This window comes from Piliocolobus tephrosceles, chromosome 4 (genome assembly GCF_002776525.5).
Source record: "Piliocolobus tephrosceles isolate RC106 chromosome 4, ASM277652v3, whole genome shotgun sequence".
Lineage (NCBI taxonomy): Eukaryota > Metazoa > Chordata > Mammalia > Primates > Cercopithecidae > Piliocolobus > Piliocolobus tephrosceles.
In genome coordinates this window covers 151,407,184-151,430,871 of record NC_045437.1, presented here as the reverse complement: position 1 = coordinate 151,430,871, position 23,688 = coordinate 151,407,184, and the positions used below count along the sequence as shown (strand labels likewise).

At 43.5% G+C, this 23,688-nt stretch overlaps 1 protein-coding gene across 1 annotated transcript in view; it reads left to right on the top strand.

Annotated features, from left to right (window-relative positions):
* KDM3B (lysine demethylase 3B) overlaps positions 1-23,688 on the top strand; it is an 85,593-nt gene that overhangs the window by 46,212 nt on the left and 15,693 nt on the right. Inside the window, exons 10-15 of the mRNA XM_023195414.1 lie at positions 1,207-1,421; positions 2,783-2,935; positions 16,517-16,624; positions 19,089-19,216; positions 20,891-21,170; positions 22,251-22,507. Coding sequence (XP_023051182.1) covers positions 1,207-1,421; positions 2,783-2,935; positions 16,517-16,624; positions 19,089-19,216; positions 20,891-21,170; positions 22,251-22,507 — 1,141 coding nt within the window. The remainder of the gene's footprint in view (positions 1-1,206; positions 1,422-2,782; positions 2,936-16,516; positions 16,625-19,088; positions 19,217-20,890; positions 21,171-22,250; positions 22,508-23,688) is intronic.

Here is a 23,688-nt window from a genome sequence, read left to right as displayed (position 1 = left end):
GCACAGTGTCTCATGCCTATAATCCGGACACTTTGGAAGGCCGAGGTGGGCAGATCGCTTAAGCCCAGGTATTTGAGATTGGCCTGGGCAACATGGCAAGACTCTGTCTCTACAAACAGTTTTAAAAAATGAAAAATTAGGCCAGGCGCAGTGGCTCACGCCTGTAATTCCAGCACTTTGGGAAGCTGAGGCAGGCGGATCACAAGGTCAGGAGTTCGAGACCATCCTGGCTTAACACGGTGAAACCCCCGTCTCTACTAAAAATACAAAAAATTAGCTGCGCGTGGTGTCAGGCGCCTGTAGTCCCAGCTACTGGGGAGGCTGAGGCAGGATAATGCCGTGAACCCCAGAGGAGGAGCTTGCAGTGAGCCGAGATCGCGCCACTACACTCCAGCTTGGGTGGCAGAGCGACACTCTGTCTCAAAAAAATAAAATAAAATAAAAAATTAGCTGGATGTGGTGGCATGTGCCTGTAGTCCCAGCTACTTGAGAAGCTGAGGTGGCAGGATTGTTTGAGCCCAGGAGGTCAAGGCTGCAGTGAGCTGTGATGGCACCACTGTGCTCCAGCCTGGATGACAGAGCGCAACTTTGTCTCCAAAAAATAAATAGTTATAACGAAAGTGGCTCTGTGTTGGCCGGGAGTGGTGTGATTCATGCCTGTAATCCCAGCACTTTGAAAGGCCAAGGCAGGCAGATTACTTGACATCAGTAGTTCAAGACCAGCCTGGGCAACGTGGTAAAACCCTGTCTCTACTAAAATTACAAAAATTAGCTGGTGGCTTGCACCTGTAGTCCCAGCTACTCAAGAGGCTGAGGCAGGAGAATTGATCGAACCCGGGAAGTGGAGGTTGCAGTGAGCCAAGATCATGCCACAGCACTCCAGCCTGGGTGACAGAGCAAGACTCTGTATTAAAAAAACAAAACAAAACTGGAAAGTGGGTCTGTGTTTTTCTCTGGTCGCATTCGGCAGTATGGGTGCAGGTGTAAAACAGGTAAATGGAAGAACTAAGAGCAACTCTGGGACAACTTTTTAAAGAATCTAGACCTACTAAATGTTATGTTAACAAGCTTTACTATTAGCAGAGAATGCATACTGTTTTGGTCAACTTTGGTGAAAATTCTTAGTCTGATTCCTGTTGTCTCAGTTTAGGTGTGTGTTAGTTTGCATTGCTACTGCAATTTACCATGTATTTGATCATGTCTCAGGTTGATCTTCACTCGAAAGGGGGTACTCCGTGTGGAGGGGTTCCTAAGCCCCCAGCAAAGTGACCCTGATGCCATGAACCTGTGGATTCCCTCTTCCTCCCTAGCAGAAGGGATAGATCTAGAGACCTCAAAATACATCCTGGCCAATGTTGGGGACCAGTTCTGCCAGCTCGTAATGTCTGAGAAGGAGGCTATGATGATGGTGGAGCCACACCGTAAGTCACCTTCTCACTTGTCTTCCAGGTGCTCCTAGTGAAAAACTTCTATTTTCTTTCACTTAAAGGGAGGATTGGGGACAGTGGCAGATGGCATTTTCTATGAATGAATTAAGACTGATAAGATTTCTCTTTGTAGCAACCTGTAGTTGAGACCTTAACTATATCCAGCAGACCTCATTCTTTCAGTCTTTGGCAATTAACCAAAATCTCCTTCTCTGCTTGCCTTTCATTTTTGTAGCACAACAGCCATAACATCTATTTAAATTCCCATTTGGGTTTGCTTCATTCTGAGTATTTTCAGTTTGCTTTGAACCAATTTCTATTAATAAGCTATATGGTTTGTAAATAGATGGTGTGCTACTAGGTGCCATGTTTCATACCTAGAACCCACATTATTCATGCATTTCAAATATTTCCATGTCTGTAAGATACTATGCCCTATTTTCCAGACTAAGAAAAATTATACTGTGAAATTATATCCTAAATTTCGTTTGTTTGTTTTTTTTTTTTTTGAGACGGAGTCTCACTCTGTCGCCCAGTCTGGAGTGCAGTGGCGTGATCTTGGCTCACTCCAACCTCCACCTCCTGGGTTCACACCATTCTGCCTCAGCCTCCTAAGTAGCTGGGACTACAGGCGCCCACCACCATGCCTAGTTAATTTTTTGTATTTTTAGTAGAGACAGGATTTCACTGTGTTAGCCAGGATGGTCTTAATCTCCTGACCTCGTGATCCGCCTGCCTCGGCCTCCCAAAGTGCTGGGATTACAGGCGTGAGCCACCATGCCTGGCCCTATATTCTAAATTTCAAGAGAGGAATCCTCTTATTTTGAAACTCCCTCAGTTAAAAATTTTTCAATTCCAGCTGGGCACAGTGGCTCATGCCTGTAATCTCAGAACTTTGGGAGGCAGAGGCAGGCAGATCATGAGGTCAGGAGTTCGAGACCAGCCTAACCAACATGGTGAAACCCCTTCTCAACTAAAAATACAAAATTTAGCTGGGCTTGGTGGCGGGTGCCTGTAATCCCAGCTACTTGGGAGGCTGAGGCAGGCAAATCATTTGAACCCGGGAGGCGGAGGTTGCAGTGAGCCAAGATTGTGCCGTTGCACTCCGGCCTGGGTGGCAGGGCGAGATTCCATCTCAAAAAAAAAAAAATTATAAATAAGTTGTACAGTCAGTTTGTTCAGAAATACTAGAAATTCTTGTATTTAGTTTCTCCCACAATTATAGAAACACAGACTTCGTGAATCTTTGAGTTTTATTGCTGAACAAAATAACTTGAGTAGGGAATCAGTGGGTCTGGGGTCTTTTGCTATTGGTCAGGATGATCAATGCCAATTCTGTTTTGTCTTTCCACCAGAGAAAGTGGCATGGAAGCGAGCCGTGCGTGGTGTACGGGAGATGTGTGATGTGTGTGAAACAACTCTCTTCAACATCCACTGGGTTTGTCGCAAATGTGGATTTGGGGTCTGCCTTGACTGTTACCGGCTCAGGAAAAGCCGGCCACGCAGTGGTAAGTAAACATTGTCCTGTGCAGCTTGAAAGGTAACCTGGAGGTATGTCCTTGGTGTTGTGGGATTTGAAAATTGAGGCAGGAATGGGCTTATGTCTCTCTTTAGCTACTTGGCTTCATTCAACTTTGTTGTATTGTAAGATCTTAAAATGGCAAATACTTAGCCTAGGAAGGCTGAAACAGGACAAGAAAGATTATTAATTTTCCCTTGTTTTGTTTTGTTTTTGTTTTTGTTTTAAGGCAGGTTCTCGCTCTGTCACCCAGGTTGGAATGCAGCAGCACAATCACAGCTTACTGCACCCTTGACCTCCTAGGCTCAAGAGATCCTCCTCGACCTCTCAGAGTGCTGGGAATCACAGGCATGAGCCACCGTACCTGTGTTTTTTTAAAATAACATCTTTATTGAGGTATAATTCACATGCCATAAAATTCACCCCTTTTAATGTGTACAAGGCTTAGTGTGGTGGCTCATGCCTGTAATTCCAGCACTTTGAGAGGTTGAGATAGGAGGATCACTTGACGCCAGGGGTTTGAGACCTGGGCAACACAGCAAGACCCCATCTCTACAAAATAAAATATAATTAGCTAGCTAGACGTGGTGGCACATGCTTGTAGTCATAGCTACTCAGGAGGCTGAGGCAGGAGGATCACCTGAGCTTAGAGCATGAGGTTATAGTAAGCTGTGATCATGCCACTGCATTCCAGCCTGGACAGCAGAGTGAGACCTGTCTAAAAGTCAATTAATTAATTAATTAAGTAAATCTACAAGGTTGTACAGCCATCACCATTATCTAATTCCATTTTCATCACCCCACACCCCACCTGACAACCCATACCTATTATCAGTCACTCCCCGTTCCTCCTCAGCCCTTGACACCCGCTAGTCCACTTTTCTCTTTTTTTTTTAGACTAATGCTATTTTAACAAGTAGTCTGCTTTTTGTCTCTGTAGATTTGCCTATTCTGGACATGTCATAAAAATAGAATCGGCCAGGCGCCATGGCTCACGCCTGTAATCCCAGCACTTTGGGAGACCAGGGCGGGCAGATCCCAAGGTCAGGAGTTCAAGACCAGCCTGGCCAATATGGTGAAACCCCGTCTCTACTAAAAATACAAAAATTAGCCGGGCGTGGTGGTGTGTGCCTGTAATCCCAGCTCCTCAAGAGGCTGAGGCAGGAGAGTCACTTGAACCCGGGAGATGGAGGTTGCAGTGAGCTGAAATCACACTGCTGCACTCCAGCCTAGGCAACAGAGCAAGACTTCATCTCAAAAAAAAAAAAGAAAAGAAAAGAAAATCATACACTATTGTGTCTAGTGCATAGCTAAGTAACTTGCTAAACAGTTTGATTCTTCCAAGGCTTGCTTTATACTTTGTTATGCCTTCTATGACTAGCCCTTTTCACTTAGTGTAATGTTTTAAAGTTTCATCTGTGTTTTAGCACATGTGAACCATTCATCATTCCTTGGCATTGCCAAATAATACTCCTTTTTTGGATATACTACATTTTGTTTATTTACCAGTTGATGGACTTTTGGGTTGCCTCCACATTTGGCTATCATGAATAGTGCTACTGTGAACATTTGTGTACAGTTTTTTTGTGTGAATTTATGGTTGCATTTCTCTTGAGTATATATATATAGGAGTGGAATTGTCTAGGGCATATGACAATTCTGCTTTTAACCTTTTGAGGAACTGCCAGACTATATTTTTAAGTAGCTGCAGTGTTTTACAATCCCACCAGCAATGTATGAGGGAATTTTCCACATTCTTGAAAACACTTGTCCTTTGTCTTTTTTGTTACAGCCATCACAGTGGCTGTGAAGTAGTATCTCATTGTGTTGTTTTGATTTGCTTTCCCCTGGTGACTAACGATGTTGAGTATCTTTTCTTGTGCTTTTTTTTTGTTTGTTTTTAAGAAAGGGTCTCGCTTTGTCAGTCAGGCTGGAGTGCAGTGGCATGGTCATGGCTCATTGCAGCCTCATCCTCCTGGGCCCAAGCAGTTCTCCCACCTAAGCTTCCTGCATAGCTGGGACTACAGGCATGTGCTACCATGCCTGGCTTATTTTTTTTGGTAGAGATGGAGTCTTGCTACATTGCCCAGTCTGGTCTCTAATTCCCAGGCTCAAGTGATCCTCCTGCCTTGGCCTCCCAAACTGCTGGAATTATAGGTGTGAGTCACTGTGCCCAGCCATTTGTTTATTTTCTTGTGCAAAATGTCTGTTCAAATTATTTGCTGCCCTTGGTTCTTGCTTTATCTTATTACATGCCAAAAACCCTCCTTACCCCTTGACTTTTTCATTCTTCCCTCTTCAGAGGTACAATATAATCATTGTACAATAGTTTAGAGTTTAGGCTACTGTGATGTGACACCTATTTCTGCCTCTTATTGTACCAGCGATTGTATTTTGGGCTAGTTACTTAATCCTGCAGAGCCTCAGGTTTCTTGTCTGCAAAACAAAGGTATCAGTACTTCCCTCACAGCTTTGTTGTTTTGAATGAGATGTTGTATGTAACGTGGTTAGAACAGGAGCTGACAGCCGGGCGCGGTGGCTCAAGCCTGTAATCCCAGCACTTTGGGAGGCCGAGACGGGCGGATCACAAGGTCAGGAGATTGAGACCATCCTGGCTAACCCAGTGAAACCCCGTCTCTACTAAAAAATACAAAAAACTAGCCGGGCGAGGTGGCAGGCGCCTGTAGTCCCAGCTACTCGGGAGGCTGAGGCAGGAGAATGGCGGGAACCCAGGAGGCAGAGCTTGCAGTGAGCTAAGATCCGGCCACCGCACTCCAGCCTGGGCGACAGAGCCAGACTCTGTCTCAAAAAAAAAGAACAGGACCTGACACCCACCGGGTATTCCATAAATGTTAGCTGCTAGAGTATTCTCCTCCCGCCCATGAAAGATTAACTGCCGCAGGAATTGCCCTCCTGCCATAAACAGTGAGAAAATTAGATAAAATATATGAAACCACAGTTTTTGACATCGAACAACAGGCAACATGGGACTGTTATCTCTGAGAGAAGGGGAAAAAACAAGGTGATCCCTACAGTTGCCCTGGCTTACTGCTTAGGTACAGTTTCTAGCTATAGCAAGGGAAAGAGAACCGAAACAGAAACTGCCAACCTTACTGACTAGAGACAGAGATGACAGTCTGAGAAGAGTAAGGCAAAGTGCTGAAAAGGTTGGAACTGCACAGAGATCTACAGAGAGCCCCTTGGTTTTTTGCCTATATAGTAATCTGTGCATGAATGAGATGAAACTCCACAAAGCCCAAGATGGAACCTTCAGAAAGCAGTTGACTGAATAATTCACAAAATTCATGATTTGTATTCCCACCAGCCAATGTGAAGAGTAGTGGGACTAATTTAGTCTCAGAATAAAAACTATTCTGGGCCGGGCGCGGTGGCTCAAGCCTGTAATCCCAGCACTTTGGGAGGCCGAGACGGGCGGATCACGAGGTCAGGAGATCGAGACCATCCTGGCTAACACGGTGAAACCCCATCTCTACTAAAAAATACAAAAAACTAGCCGGGCGAGGTGGCGGCACCTGTAGTCCCAGCTACTCCGGAGGCTGAGGCAGGAGAATGGTGTAAACCCGGGAGGCGGAGCTTGCAGTGAGTTGAGATCCGGCCACTGCACTCCAGCCTGGGAGACAGAGCCAGACTCCGTCTCAAAAAAAAAAAAAAAAAAACTATTCTGGAGCCTCCATAACAAAGTATAAAGCAAGCCTTGGAAGAATCAAACTGATCAGCAAGTTACTTAATTGTGCACCACACTAACACCAAATACCCTTTAAAGGAATAAAGGAGCATCCTTCAAACAAAACCCATTACCCAGAAAAATAAGTCACAAAGCCTTGCATTTAATCAGTAATTATCAAGTGTGCAAAAATACCAACTTACATGACCAGTAAGCCGAGGAGGGGTAATCAATCAATAGGAAAAAACCCCAGAATGACAGTGAAATAGAATAGAAAAGAACCAGCCTGGCACAGTGGCTCATGCCTGTAATCTCAGAACTTTGGGAGGCCCAGGCAGGTGAATAACCTGAGGTCAGGAGTTCGAGACCAGCCTGTCCAACATGGTGAAACCCTGTCTCCACAAAAAATTAGTCAGGCATGGTGGCGGGTGCCTGTAATCCCAGCTACTCGGGAGGCTAAGGCAGGAGAATCACTTGAATCTGGGAGGTAGAGGTTGCAGTGAGCCAAGATCATGCCATTGCACTCCAGCCTGGGCAACAAGAGCAAAACTCTGTCTCAGAAAAAAAAAAAAAAGAATAGAAAAGAACCTTAAGCCAGGTATGGGGGCTCACACCTGTAATCCCAGCACTTTGGGAGGCTGAGGTGGGAGGATCACTTACGCCCAGGAGTTCAATTCCAGCCTGGGCAATATAGCAAGACCCCATTTCAACCAAAAAAAAAAAAAAAAAGAACTTTAATGTAGCTACTATACATCTTATACATATGATTAAGGATTTAAAGAAAAACGTGATGAGGAGAGAAAAAGAATATATATAAAGGCCCAAATGAAAACTTACAGAGATGAAAAATATCTCCGATATTTACATCAGATGAGATTAACAGCAGATTTGATAATATAGAAGAAAAAAAAAGACTGAACTTGCAGACACAACAAAAGAAACTATCTAAAACAAAGCACAGAGAAAAATGACCTACATTTATTAATTGAAGAATGCTTTGTAGAGCTGCAGGAAATATCAGGTGGTCTACCAAACATACAAGTAGAGTTTCAGAAAGAAAGAGTGGGAGAGCAGAGAGAGAAAAAATATTTAAATAAAACCAAAAAATTTCCAGATTTGGTGAAAATTATGTACAGACAAAATTAACAAATTCCAAACAGTAGAAGCATTAAGAAAACCACACCAAAGCACATTTTGTGTAGAGTAACAGATAAAAATGAAAGCCTGGATGGGCGCCGTGGCTCATGCCTGTAATCCCAGCACTTTGGGAGACCAAGGTGGGTGGATCACCTGAGGTCAGGAGTTGGAGACCAACCTGGCCAATATGGTGAAATCCTGTCTCTACTAAAGATACAAAATTAGCCGGGTGTGGTGGCGCATGCCTGTAGTCCCAGCTACTCGGGAGGCTGAGGCAAGAGAATCACTTGAACCTGGGAAGCGGAGGTTGAGGTGAGCCGAGGTCGTGCCATTGCACTTCAGCCTGGGCAACAAGAGCAAAACTCCGTCTCAAAAAAAAAAAAAAAAAAGAATGACAGCCAATTTGTCAGAAGTCCTATAGGCCAGAAGACAACAGAAAACAATGGAATGAACTTTTTTGTTTTGTTTTGTTTTTTCTCTTTTTTTCTTGAGATGGAGTCTCACTGTCGCCCAGGCTAGAATGCAGGGGCGCGATCTCGGCTCACTACAATCTCCGCCTCCTGAATTCAAGCTATTCTGCCTCAGCCCCTTCAAGTAGCTGGGATTACAGGCGTGTGCCACCATGCCCTGCTAAATTTTTTTTTTTTTTTGTATTTTTAATAGAGTCAGGGTTTTGCCATGTTAATTAATCAGGCTCGTCTCAAACTCCTGATTACAGATGTGAGCCACTGTGCCCAGCCTACAAATTTTTTTTTTTTTTTTTTGAGACGGAGTGTTACGCTGTCAACCAGGCTGGAGTGCGGTGGTGCGATCTCAGCTCACTGCAACCTCTGCCTCCCAGGTTCAAGTGATTCTGCTGCCTCAGCCTCCCAAGTAGCTGGGATTGCAGGTTACTGCCACCACGCCTGGCTAATTTTTTGTACTTGTAGTAGAGATGGGGTTTCACCATGTTAGCAGGCTGGTCTTGAACTCCTAACCTCATGATCCACCCGCCTCGGCCTCCCAAAGTCCTGGGATTACAGGCGTGAGCTGCCATGCCCCGCCACAAATATTTTTTAAAAGTAGCCAGGCATGGTGACACATGCCTGTGGTCACAGCTACTTGGGAGGTTGAGGTGGGAGGATCACTTGACCTGGGAGGTTGAGCCATGATCACTTCACTGCACTCTAGTGTAGGCAACAGAGTGAGACTCTGTCTTACAAAAGAAAAAAAAAAGAGTGACCATTCTATCAGCTTTTCTCAAACCAAGAAAATTGCACCACTGTATTCCAGCCTGGGTGACAGAGTGCAACACTGTCTCAAAAGTTAAGTCCAGGAGCAGTGGCTCACACCTGTAATCCCAGCACTTTGGGAGGCTGAGGCAGGTGGATCACCTGAGGTCAGGAGTTTGAGACCAGCCTGGCCAACATGGTGAAACCCTGTCTCTACTAAAAACACAAAAAAAATTAGCCAAGCATGGTGGCGGGCACCTGTAGACCTAGCTACTCAGGAGGTCTCACTTAGGCGGAGGTTGCAGTGAGCTGAGGTTGTGAAGTTGCACTCTAGCCTAGGCAACAAGAGTGAAACTCTGTCTCAGAAAAAAAAGAAAAGAAAAGTTAAACAATTAACTTTTTAAAAGAGTATAAATGAGAAAAAGATATTTTATATGTACTAATCTTCTGCCTACATGATAAAGAGAATATACAGTTTACCAATGAGAGATGCAGGCACAGTGACGTGTGCCTATACTCTCATCTACTTGAGTCTTAGGTGGGAGGGTCACTTGAATCCAGGAGTTTGAGACCAGCAGGGGAACATAGTGAGACCCTATCTCTTTTATAATAAAAAAAGAATATGAGGACCACAATACAGATCTTTTAGACATTAAAAGGATAAGTAAAATGAACATTATTATGCCAATAAATTTTTTTTTTTTTTTCAGACAGTGTCTATCTCTGTCTCCCGGGCTGGAGTGCAGTGGCACCATCTCAGCCCACTGCAACCTCCACCTCCCGGGTTCAAACTATTCTCCTGCCCTAGCCTCCCAAGTGGCTGGGGTTACAGGTGCGTGCCACCAAACCTAGCTAATTTTTGTATTTTTAGTAGAGACCGGGTTTTGGCATGTTGGCCAGGCTGGTTTTGAACTCCTGACCTCAGGCAATCTGCCCGCCTCAGCCTGCCAAAGTGCTGAGATTACAGGTATGAACCACCACTCCCAGCCTGTGCTTTTACAGCTTAGATATAATGGACAAATTCCATGAAAAACACAAACCATCAAAATTCCCTCGAGAGCAAATAGAGAACCTAAATAACTTTACATTAAAAAATTGGTCTTTTCCTCTTGGAAGTCCCCTCTCTCTCACTAGAGAGAGATCTGTTTTCCTTTCTTTTGCTTTCTCTTTCTTTTGCCTGTTAAACCTCCACTCCTAAATTCCTCATGTGTGTCCATGTCCAAAATTTTCCTGGCACGAGATGATGAATCTCAGGTATTTACCCCAGACAACATAGACACTTCATATTGGGAACCTTGTCCCAGATACCAAGGTACAGCATTCATCAAAATGCAACATCTGGTGGAGGCAAACCAGTGTTACAACCCATCAGAATGGCTAACAGCAATCAAACTCCAGATGGTGCTACAGTCAGAACCACACATGGACATGCCTTTCTTCTGAGGACCCTTAGATCAACCCCAGGAGGAACCCTACCTGCTGTTCCCCACACAACACCTCTTTTCAGCAGGAAGTAGCCAGAAAGAGCCCTCATCCAACACCCCCTAATAGTAGTTAGGGTTACCACTCCAGAGAGCAGAATGATACAGGTGTTAAGAAGAAATTACTTAGGCAGATACTGAGGGTACAGAAGTCCTTGGTAAGGTTTTCCATTTAATGAAAAGCAGCCCCAAATTATATTCTTTCTGACAAAGAGCGGCCTGTAAAATTGAGTTGCAGACATAGATGTTAGCAGTTATGAAATCATGTTCAAGATGGGAGCTCCATCTTCCCTTCTCTTTGTCAACCACCTGTACAGTAAGGAGCAGACAAGATGGCACCAGCCAAGGGGAAAGTTCATTTGCATAATAAGATTAGGGTGTGGCAGACAGCCTTCCCCTAATGCTATGTAAACATCATACCTGATTGAACCAATCTGTAATCCCTATGTAAATCAGACACCGCCTCCTCAAGCCTGACTATAAAATCCAGCACATCTGCTACCAGCTGGTCTTTTCCTCTCGGGAGTCCCCTCTCTCTCACTAGAGAGCTGTTTTCCTTTCTCTTTCTTGTTTTTTGTTTTTGCCTATTAAATCTTTGCTCTTAAACTCCTAAAAAAAAAAAAAAAAGAGAGAGAGAGAGAAAGAAAGAAATTGAATTTGCAGTTTCAAAAAGCTTTCAACAAAGAAAACTTAAGGTCTAGATGGTGGCCTTACTAGTAAACTACAGCAAATGTTTAAGGAGGAAGTAATACCAACTATGCACACAGTCTTTCAGAAAATAGGAGGAAACACTTACCAGCTTGTTTTATGAAGCCAGCATTATACTAACATCAAAACCAAATAAAGACGTTCTTGAGAAGCATAGAAAGTTATAACCCCAGTATCCGTTATGAACATAGATGTAAAAATAGATGTAAAAATATTTTATAAAACTTAAGCAAGTTTGAGTCAAGAGATACATAAAAAGAATAATACATCATGAACAAATGGGGTTCACTTGAAAATCAGTGCAGTCCACTATATTAGTAGACTAAAAAATAACCACATGATCTCAAGATATAGCAGAAAAATCATTTGTCTAAATTATCAAAAACCTAGGCTATGCATTCTCATCAGGTGAAAATTGGCTCTTGCTGGGGAGGGAGAATCTAAAATGTTAAAAATTTTTTGTGCCCTTTCAGGGGGCCATAATACATAAACAGATATACAGTATATCTGGTATTAAAATTTCTTGGGTGGAGAGCACAATGACCACAAAACAAAGTCTGAAAAGGCTCTTTGGAGAATGATAATGAAATAATGTTTGAAAAACACAACTGTGTAGAAGTAGAATATCATATGTAATATGAAAGATTGACTTCTTCCTCTTAGGTTCGGGAGCAAAGCAAGGATGTCTTCTTTTGTAACTTCTATTCGGTATTTTACTGGAGTTAGTGGTCAGTATGAAGAAATAAAGGGGAAAAGGAAAACAAAAAAGAGACATACAGATTGGAAAGCAGTAAAATGGTTTTTATTCTCAGACAACATGATCATCTATTTAGAAATCCAGAGATCTACAAAAAAGCTAATTAATGAGTTTTTTTTCAGTGTTACAGGATACAAAGTCAACATACAAAGATCGATTATTTTTCTGTATAATAGCAGTGAACAGTTAGAAATTGAAATGTAATGGGAGGTTGAAGCAGGAGAATTCCTTGAACCTGGGAGGCAGAAGCTTTAGTGAGCCAAGATCGCATCGCAGCATTATTTACAATAGCATCATAAAATCATGAAGTGCTTAGGGACAAATTTAGCCAATACCTACAAGACACATACACTGAAGACTACAACATATTACTGAGAGAAATTAAAGAATATCTAAATAAATGAAGAGGTATACCATATTTGTGGATCTGAAGATTGAATATGGGCTGCGTGTGGTGGCTCATGTCTAATCCTAGCACTTTGGGAAGCTGAAGTGGGAGAATCACTTGAGGCCAGGAGTTTGAGACCAGCCTGGGCAACACAGCAAGATCCCATCTCTACAAAAAGAAAAGATAAAGAAAAAAAATAATAATAATGAAAAATAGGCTGGGCACCATGGCTCACTCATGCTTGTAATCCCAGCACTTTGGGAGGCCGCCTGAGGTTGGGAGTTCGAGACCGGCCTTACCAACATGTAGAAACCCTGTCTCTACTAAAAATACAAAATTAGTCAGGCATGGTGGCTGGTGGCACATGCCTATAATCCCAGCTCCTCGGGAGCCTGAGGCAGGAGAATCACTTGAACCCAGGAGGCAGAGGTTGCGGTGAGCAGAGATCATGCCATCGCACTCCAGCCTGGGCAACGAGCGAAACTCTGTCTTAAAAAAAAAAGAAAAGAAAAGAAAAATAGAGGATTGAATACTAAGATGTTACTTCTTCTAAATTGATATGTAATTAAATGCAATTCCAAATCAAAGTCTCAGTAGGCCGTTTTGTAGAAATTGACAAGATGATTCTGAAATGTATATGAAATACAGAGGATCTAGAATAACCAAAACAATTTTGAAATAGATTCAAGTTGAAGGACTTGTACTACATTTCAAGAATTAATATTAAAGCTACAGTAATCAAGACACTGTGGTAAGGGAACAGAAAACAATCTAGAAGTAAACCCACACCTACATAATCAACTGTGACAAAGGTGCCAAGGTAGTTCAGTAGGGGAAAGGATAGCCCTTTCATAAATGGTACTGGAACAACTGTATATCCATATTCAAAGAAAAAAAGAGGAACCTCTCTCTTTACCTCCTACCATATATAAAATACTAACTCTTGGTGGACCATAGGCCTAAACATAAAAGCTAAAACTAAACTTCTAGAAAGAAATATTTGTATCCTTGCACTAGACAAATATTTCTTAGAACACAATGCAAATGAAAAACAAATATAAAAGTTTATTTTTTATTCTTAATTTTTTTTTTTTTTTTGTGAGACAGTCTCACCCTGTTACCCAGGCTGGAGTGCAGTGGTGCAATCTTAGCTCACTGCAGCCTCCACCTCCCAGGATCAAGCGATCCTCTTGCCTCAGCCTCCCAAGCAGTCAGGATTACAGGTGCCCGCCACCACACCCAGCCAATTTTTTTGTATTTTTAGTAGAGACAGGGTTTCACCATGTTGGCCAGGCTGTCTCCAACTCTTGACCTCAGGTGATCCACCTGCCTCGGCCTCCCAAAGTGCTGGGATTACAGGCACGAGCTGTTGTGCCCGGCCTAATATACAAGTTTAAAACTTTACCTTTTCAGAAGACACGTTAAGGCTGGGCACGGTGGACTCATGCTTGTAATCCCAGCACTTTGGGAGGCTGAGGCAGGTGGATCACCTGAGGTCAGGATTTCAAGACCAGCCTGGCCAACATGGTGAGACCCTATCCCTACTAAAAATACAGAGAATTAGCAGAGCATGGTGGCAGGCACCTGTAATCCCAGCTGCTCGGGAAGCTGAGGCAGGAGGATCACTTCAACCCAGGAGGCGGAGGTTGCGGTGAACCGAGATTGCACCACTGCACTCCAGCTGGGCAAAAGAGTGAGACCCCGTCTCCAAGAAAAAAAGACACATTTAAGAAAATAGCCCAGGCACAGTGGCTTATAACCTGTAATCCCAACAGTTAGGGAGGCCAAGGCAGTGGGATTGCTTGAGCCCAGGAGTTCGGGACCAGCCTAGGCAACATAGGGAGACCTCACCTCTACAAAAAAACATTTAAAAATTAGCGAGACGTGGTAGCTTTCACTTGTGGTCCCAGCTACTCAGGAGGCTGAGGTGGGAGAATTATTTAACCCTGGGAGGTTGAGGCTGCAGTGAGCCATGATTGTGCCATTGCACTCCAGCCTGGGTGACAGAGTGAGACCCTGTCTCCAAAAAGCAAATGAAAAGCTACTGTGCATAGTGGTGTACACCTATAATCCCAGCTACTTGGGAGGCTGAGACAGAAGGATCGCTAGATTCCAGCAGGAGTTTGACACCAGCCTGGGCAAACAAGCCCGTTTTTTTGTTATTGTTCTGTTTTGGTTTGGTTTTATAGAAATGGGGTCTCACTGTGTTGCCCGTCCTGATCTTTAACTCTTATGCTCAAGCAATTCTTCCACATTGGCCTTCCAAAGTGCTACAGGTATGAGCCACCATGCCAGCCCAAGCTAGTTTTAAAAAGGTTTGAACAGATACCTCACCAAAAAAGATAGATAGATGACAGATAAGTACATGGGAAAAATTGTAATTCATTTGGGAAATATAAATTAAAACCATAATGAAAAATCATTATGTCCAGTAGAATGGCTAAAATTTTTAAAACTGACAGTATCAGCCAGGCGCAGCGGCTCATACCTGTAATCCCAGCACTTTGGGAGGCCAACGTGGGTGGATCATGAGGTCAGGAGATTGAGACCATCCTGGCTAACATGATGAAACCCTGTCTCTAGGAAAAACACAAAAAATTAGCTGGGCGTAGTGGCACATGCCTGTAATCTCAGCTGCTCGGGAGGCGGAGGCAGGAGAATTGCTTGAACCTGGGAGGCAGAGGTTGCAGTGAGCCGAGATCTCGCCACTGCACTCCAGCCTGGGCGACAGAGTAAGACTCCATCTCAAAAGAAACAAAACCGGACAGTATCAAGTATTACCAAGGATGTGGAAGAAGTAGACCTCTTAAATATTGCTGGTAGGAATGCAGATTGGTACCATCACTTTGGAAAGCAATAAGTTCATTTCTTACAAAGTTATAAAACTAAAATTTACCATATGACCTAGCATCCCACTGCTAGGTATTTACAAGAGAAATGAAAATATTTCCCCAAAAAGACCTATACATCAATGTTTATCTGCTTTATTTATTTTTTTGTTTTTTGTTTTTTGTTTTTCAGACAGTGTCTCTTTGTGTTGCCCAGGCTGGAGTGCAGTGGAGCAATCTCTGCTCCCTGCAGCCTCCACCTCCCAGGCTCAAACAGTCCTCCTACCTCAGTCTCCCAAGTAGCTGGGGCCACAGGCATGCACTGCCACACTTGGCTAATTTTTTTTTTTTTTTTTGTCACGTTGCCCAGGCTGGTCTCAAACTCCTGGGGTCAAGTTCCTGAGCCCACCTCGGCCTCCCAAAGTGCTGGTATTACAGGCGTGAGCCACTGCGCCCAGCCGTGTAGCAGCTTTATTTATAATAGCCAAAAATTGGAAACAGTCCAAATGTTCACCAGCTGATGAACAGATAAGTTATGGTACATTTCATACCATGGAATACTACTCAGCTATAAAAAGGAATGAATCACTAATACACACAACAATGTAAGTGACTCAAAAGCATTATGCTAAGTGAAAGAAACCCAACACAAAAACTGCATCCTACATGCTTCCATTTATATGAAATTTTTGAAAAGCAAAACTTTAGTATTATAAAGTTGATCACTGATGGCCAGGGCTTGAGGGAAGAGAATTGACTACAAAAAGCCTAAGAGAACTTTTGTAGATGGAATAGAAAGGTTCTTTGTCATGATTGTGATAGTTGTTCATTCAGTTTCTCTAAACTCACTGAAGTAAACACTTTAAATTGCTGGATTTGTTCTTTATAAATTATACCTTAGGTTGGGCACAGTGACTCATGCCTGTAATCCCAGCACTTTGGGAAGCCAAGGCCAGCCCAGGAACTTGAGCCCAGGAGTTGAAGACCAGCCTGGGCGACATGGCGAAACTCCCATCTCTACAAAAAAATACAAACTTTAGTTGGGAGTGATGGTGCATTCCTGTAGTCCCAGCTACTCTGCAGACTAGGGTGGGAGGATGGCTTGAGCCAGGGAGGCAGAGGTTGCAGTGAGCCATGATCAAGCCACTAGACTCCAGCATGGATGATAGAGCCAAACCTTGTCTCAAAAATAAATAAATAAATAAATAAAATCTCAGTAAAGCAGGGGCTTTTTTTTTTCTTTTCTTTTTTTTTAATTAGTTGTTATCTCCTTTGGCCATGAGAAAATTGGCCTTTGGGGTTCTGAAACTCCCACTAACTGAGAAGGATCCATTTTTGTGACCCTTATAAGTAAAATCATTCATTTCTGTTTCAGAGACAGAAGAGATGGGTGATGAAGAAGTTTTCTCCTGGTTGAAGTGTGCAAAGGGACAGTCCCACGAACCAGAGAATCTCATGCCCACGCAAATTATTCCTGGCACAGGTAAGGAAATTCCTTTTTTAGATTTGGTGGAAAAAATGTTTTTAGTTGAGATAGCCATATACCATAAAATTTTTTGAAATGATTTAGCCTGATTTTTTCTTTTAAGCATCATCATATTTCTCTGAGAATTTGGATGATGATGGTGATGGTGATGATGATGATGATGATGGTTTTTTTTTGTTTTGAGACAGAGTCTCGCTCTGTTGCCCAGGCTGGGGTGCAGTGGCCGGATCTCAGCTCGCTGCAAGCTCCGCCTCCCGGGTTCACGCCATTCTCCTGCCTCAGCCTCCAGAGTAGCTGGGACTACAGGCGCCCGCCACCTCGCCCGGCTAGTTTTTTGTATTTTTTAGTAGAGACGGGGTTTCACTGTGTTAGCCAGGATGGTCTCGATCTCCTGACCTCATGATCCGCCCGTGTCGGCCTCCCAAAGTGCTGGGATTACAGGCTTGAGCCACCTCACTCGGCCGATGATGATGATTATTGAAGAGACACCATCTGCTCTGGAGTGCAGTGGTGCGATCATAGCTTACTGCAGCCTTGAACTCCTGGCCTCAAGTGATCCTCCCACCTCAGCCTGTCAAGTAGCTAGAACTACAGGCATGCACCACCACACCTGGCTTATTATTTTATGTAATTTTTTTTTTTTTTTTTTAGAGATGAGGTCCCAGTATGTTGCCCAGGCTGGTCTTGAACTTCTGGCCTCAAGTGACCCTTCCACCTCAGCCTCCCAAAGTGCTGGGAGTATAACCATGAGCCACTGTGCTCAGCCAAATTTGGATCTTTAGATGTGTATTAGTGTGCATATGGCCACTGCACACTCTGCTCCCCATTTCTGATTAGAGGACCTGGTCTTGTTTCCAGATACCATTTCACATATCTGTGATTGGCTGGACTAGAATGAAAAAGCCAGTGCCTAGGCTTTCAGAAAGACTTCTGGTTTTAGGCTCATAAAACAGCTAAAATGGTCAGGTGTGGTAGCTCATGCCTGTAATCCCAGCACTTTGGGAGGCCAAGATTGGAGGATCACTTGAAGTCAAAACCAGACTGGTCAACATAGGAAGACCTCATCTCATATAATTAAAAAATAAAATAAATCCAGCTGAAGGTAATAAGATATCTTGAATCCATGAGGAAAACAGCTTGCTCAGCAGTAGGAATGAATGGTCATGTTTGTGTCACAATCCCAGTTTACTTCAGTGATTCTTCCAGAAGTTCTGTATGCCTAGCTTCTCTACTTCCATCAACATACATGCACTGAAGGTGATGACTCTGCCAAACTACTGCCTGTATTATCCTCCACTTAAGAAAACTTTGCCACAGTCCAGCCACCGTGGCTCACACCTGTAATCCCAGCACTTTGGGAGGTTGAGGCGGGTGAATCACTTGAGGTCAGGAGTTCGAGACCAGCCTGGCCAACATGGTGAAACCCCATCTCTACTAAAAATATAAAATTAGCCAGGCGTGGTGGTAGGCACCTGTAATCCCAACTACTGGGGAGACTGAGGCAGGAGAATTGCTTGAACCCAGGAGGCGGAGGTTGCAGTGAGCCAGGATCACGCCATTGCACTCCAGCCTAGGTGATACAGTGAGACTCTGTCTCCAAAAAAAAAAAAAAAAAAAAAAATTTTGGTGGAGCATCCCTGGATCCCTTATACCCCACTGCTTCTAAGCCAAAGGGTTTCCTGAGTGCAGTGGTAGGGTGCCTGCTCCCTGCAGGTCTAAGTATAGTTAAATATTTACATTGATCTATTAATTAGTTTTTACCTTTTTTTAAGGTATAACTTACAGTACAGTATACAATTCCAAATGTTTACACTCTTTGAGGCAGAGTCTCACCCTGTCACCCAGAGTGGAGTACAGTGGCACGATCTCAGCTCACTGCAACCTCTACCTCCTAGGTTCAAGCGATTCTCGTGCCTCAGCCTCCCAAGTAGCTAGAATTACAGGCACGCACCATTATGCCCATCTAATTTTTGTATTTTTAGTAGAGATGGGGTTTCACTATGTTGGCCAGGTTGGCCTCAAACTCCTGACCTCAAAGCAGTTCTTCTGCCTTGGCCTCCCAAGTGCTGGGATTAGAGGCGTGAGCCACCACAACTGGCCAATATTTACACTCTTGAACACTAAAGAATCTACCCCTAGAGTTTCTCCTGGAGGATACTGTGTTAATGTTTATTAGAAGAGGGAAAGGAGTATAGCTTAGTGCTCACAAGTAGCAGAACTTTAGGGGTAGTTATACCTGGGCTAAAGTCTTAGTGCTTCTGTTTACCAGCTTTATATACTTGAGCAAATGACCTAACTTCTCTCAGTCTCAGTTTGATCATCAAAAATTGAAGATAAAAACAGCTACCTTATTGAAATGTGGTAAAGATTGAGGGAGCTAATGTAAAGAACACTCTTAGCATAATATGTGGCATATACTAGTATTCTAGTGTTATTTTTATTGTTTACCTTTTTTTCCCAGCTCTTTACAATATTGGAGACATGGTACATGCTGCCCGGGGCAAGTGGGGAATTAAAGCAAACTGCCCTTGTATCAGTCGACAGAACAAATCTGTATTGAGACCTGCCGTCACCAATGGGATGTCACAGGTAAACTGGTGTGTGGGTATAACTAAGTGAAGCTTAAATTTTTTTGTACCAGGATATGCCCCCTTTTCAACTCTGTTTTGCCAGACTACTGTAGGATTCCTGAGGAATCAGGAGATGGGGAAGCCTTTCTAGAGAGAGCTTAAAGGACTTGACTCAAAGGATTTTAATTACTCCTGATTGGTACAGTCTCTCTTCATTCATCTTTAAACCGGTTCATGGTTGACTGATAGCACAAAGAGATTCTTAGCATCTTGTCAAGATACATACCTCAGGGTCTTTGTATGGGTAAAGAATATAGAAAAGGTTGCTAAGAATATTGCTGGTCTTGAGTCTTATCTGAGAAGGCACATGGTCCCTATCACTGGATTCATCTCAGGTGCAGAAGACAGAAATAGGAAGATTGGCTCACTGAGTTGGGTTCAGAGGCAGTGGTTTTCACATTGCTCTGTCCGTTTTTGTTTTATTTTGTTTTGTTTTGTTTTTTTGAGACAGAGTCTTGTTCTGTTGCCTATACTGGAGTGCAGTGTCATGATCTCGGCTCACTGCAACCTCTGCCTCTCAGGTTCACATGATTCGCATGCCTCAGCCTCCCAAGTAGCTGGGACTACAGGCATGTGCCACCATACCCGGGTAGTTTTTGTATTTGTAGTAGAGACAGGGCTTCACCATGTTGCTCAGGCTGGTCTCAAACTTCTGACATCAAGTGATCCACCTACCTTGGATTCCCAAGATTCTGGGATTACAGGCACGAGCTGCCGCACCCCGCCTGGTTTTCTTTTCAAACACCCACAACCAGCTGCTTACATTCCATGGCCTTTCTGGCAACACTGCTACAACGTATCGTTGATGATAAGAGGCACAGGGATTAATGCTGAGGGGTCTTGAGATATATTTTCAGTAGAGTTGACTATATAGATTATGCAAATACTCTAGATAGAGCAAATTATTTGGAAAAATCAAAGAGTAATAAACATTTATTTAGCATTTATGTGTGTCAGAGTTATGCTAAGCCCTTTGCATATACTATTTTATGTAATCCTGAGAACAGCACCACGAGGTCATTTAAATTACCAATTTGCCACTGCAGAAATTGTGTCAGGCGTGCTAACTCTTTATTTTAGATTAGAAACTTCAAGCCTCGTTCACTGATCTTTCCACAGAACCTAGCCTGGTTTCTGGCATGTTGTAGGACTCAATAAATATATGTTGAATTAAAGAATGCGGCTGGGCGCGGTAGCTCAAGCCTGTAATCCCAGCACTTTGGGAGGCCGAGACGGGTGGATCACGAGGTCAGGAGATTGAGACCATCCTGGCTAATACGGTGAAACCCTGTCTCTGCTAAAAAAATACAAAAAAAAAAAAATAGCCAGGCGATGAGGCGGGCGCCTATAGTCCCAGCTACTCGGGAGGCTGAGGCAGGAGAATGGCGTAAATCCGGGAGGCGGAGCTTGCAGTGAGCTGAGATCCGGCCACTGCACTTCAGCCTGGGCGGCAGAGCAAGACTCCGTCTCAAAAAAAAAAAAAAAAATAGAATTAAAGAATGTATGAAATGCCAGTTTACAGGACAGATTATTCTTCCCAGACCTTTTTAGTATGTGAAGCCATTACTAGTTGTGTTGTATTTTTTTCTACCCAAGGACAGCACTCCAGTCATGTTGGCCTTCTGTGTTTCAGCTTCCTAGCATAAACCCTAGTGCCTCTTCTGGAAACGAAACTACCTTCTCAGGCGGAGGAGGACCGGCACCAGTAACAACTCCAGAGCCGGACCATGTTCCCAAAGCCGACAGCACTGACATCAGATCTGAAGAGCCTCTGAAAACAGACAGTTCGGCATCAAATAGCAATAGTGAACTGAAAGCCATCAGGCCTCCTTGTCCTGACACAGCCCCACCCTCCTCCGCCCTGCACTGGTTGGCAGATTTAGCAACTCAGAAGGCTAAAGAAGAAACAAAAGGTGAGATGCAGGCAAACCTCTGTTCTGCCTGTGGTAGAAGTCATGAATTTTTTCCAGGATTCTTTGAACTCATACATTATCATGCACATTTATGAAACGTGCTACTTGCTTTCTCTGGCTAATCACATAAAAATGAGGGACTGCCTTTCAACTTCTTTCTAGAAGTGGAACTTCTCTAAAAAGGCAGATTCCTGGGCCTTACTCTGGATCTCCTTAGTCAGAATTTATACAAGGGGTGTTTTTGTTTGTTTGTTGTTTTGTTTTGTTTTGAGACGGAGTTTCACTCTTGTTGCCTGGAGTTCAGGCTGGAGTGCAATGACGCGATCTTGGCTCACTGCAACCTCCGCCTCCTGGGTTCAAGTGATTCTCCCGCCTCAGCCTCCCAAGTAGCTGGGAATACAGGGATGCACCACCATGCCCAGCTAATTTTTTATATTTTTAGTAGAGACAAGGTTTCTCCATGTTGGTCAGGCTGGTCTCAAACTCCCGACCTCAGGTGATCCAGCTGCCTCAGCCTCCCAAAGTGCTGGGATTACAGGCGTGAGCCACCATGCCCAGCCACATACAATACTTTTAACAAGCTTCTCAGATGGTTCTGTTATACAGCCAGGGTTGAGAGCTAGACTTAGAGCAGAAGTTTTCAGCTGGGCACAAGAATCAGCTGGGGAATGGTTAAACATGCAGATTCCTGTGTCTCACCCAGAACTATGAAATCAGAATCTCTGAGGGTAACAATCTCCATTTTTAACAAGCACTCCAAGTGACTTCAGTACAGGTATTCTGGAGATACACGTTAAACACTATCTTAGAAAGTGAGGGAGATGGAAGATGGATGACAACAAAAGGCAGTTTGAAATTCAGATCTGGTAAAAAAGTAGTAGGAGAGCTTCTCCTTGGCTGTGCGACCTCCTATAATTCTAGCTTGTAAGGCTTGACCCAAACAAACCATACACAGTTTGCGGGGGTGCAGGGGAAGGGAGAGAATCTTTCCTCCTTCTCATGTGACTGATTTTCAGGGGTCAGTTGTGTGCTGAGTATTCCTTTTTGTACCTAATGCTATTCCCGGTTATGTTCTTACAGAAGCAGGGTCCCTGAGGTCGGTGCTCAATAAAGAGTCTCATTCGCCCTTTGGGCTGGACTCATTCAACTCCACTGCAAAGGTCTCTCCGTTGACTCCAAAGCTTTTTAACAGTCTGTTGCTGGGTCCCACTGCCTCCAACAACAAAACCGAAGGGTCTAGCCTTCGAGACCTCCTTCACTCCGGGCCTGGAAAACTTCCTCAAACCCCCTTGGACACAGGCATACCCTTTCCCCCGGTCTTCTCTACATCCTCAGCAGTAAGTGTCCTCTCTGCAACTCTAGCCTTTGCAGCTTTTCCATGAAAGAACCATCAGAGATCAGATAATTGGGTTAGAGGGTACATGGGTGATTTGTGTTCTCTACATTGTCAAGCTGACAAGGTCTCTCTTTAAAGTTTTGGGAATGTTTGAGATCTTTTTAAGTAGTGAACTTTTTGTACCATGTTAGGAAGTCTGTAGAAATTGAGATTTTGAAGTTTTTCAGTCATCAGCAGAAAAGTTAATACACTGATTACTTCTTTTTCTTGATAATAACAGGCATTAATTTTTTTTTTAACCTGGACAGTACATTTTTATTGTATTCTTGGATTATTCTTGGATAGATGTCTCAAACCTTTAATGCATCTAAGCCTGAACTCCTGATCTTCTGACCATAAGCCTGCTTCTCCTTAGTTTTCCCCTACTGGTTGGTGACATCTCTGTCCTTCTGATTGCTTGCACCAGAAATCTTAGAATCATTTGGGACTCGCGTGTCTTACCTTTCATATCTAATTTGTTAGCAAATCCTTTCAAATTTGATCTTTAAACTATATTCAGAATCCACTCATTTTTCATCAGCTCTATTGCTTCCTCTCTGTTCTGAGTCAACATCTTGCCTAAGTTTTTGCAATAAATTCCTTATAGGTCCCCTTGTTTCTGCCCTTTACAACCTACAGTGTATTTTCAACACAGTAGCTAGAGTGATTCTTTTAAAATATAAGTCATCCCATGGGAGGCTTTTTATTAAGAAATAAAAATTAAAAAAGAAATGAAATGAAAAGGAGAAAAATAATAAAATATAAGTCAGATCATATTACCTCTGCCTGAAATCCTTCAAGGGCTTCCTTTTTCTCTCATAAGATGAACAGAGTCCTTATAGTGCTTATACATGAGTAGAGTCACGCACCTGGACTCTGAGGCCATAGCCCTATCTGTTCATCTTCCTCTCACCTCTCTGACTTCAACTACCACTCTCTGTCCTGTTCACTCCACTCCAGCCACACCCACCTTCTTTGAACATGGCCAGGCATGCTCCCTCTTCAGGGCCTTTGCTCTTGTTATTTCCTCCACCTAGAATTTCTTTCCCATGTAACCACCTCACTTGCTTCATCATCAGTTCCCTCACCTAACTCCTGAAATGTTACCCTCAGTAACCCTTTCTTCATATATCACCCTTCTGC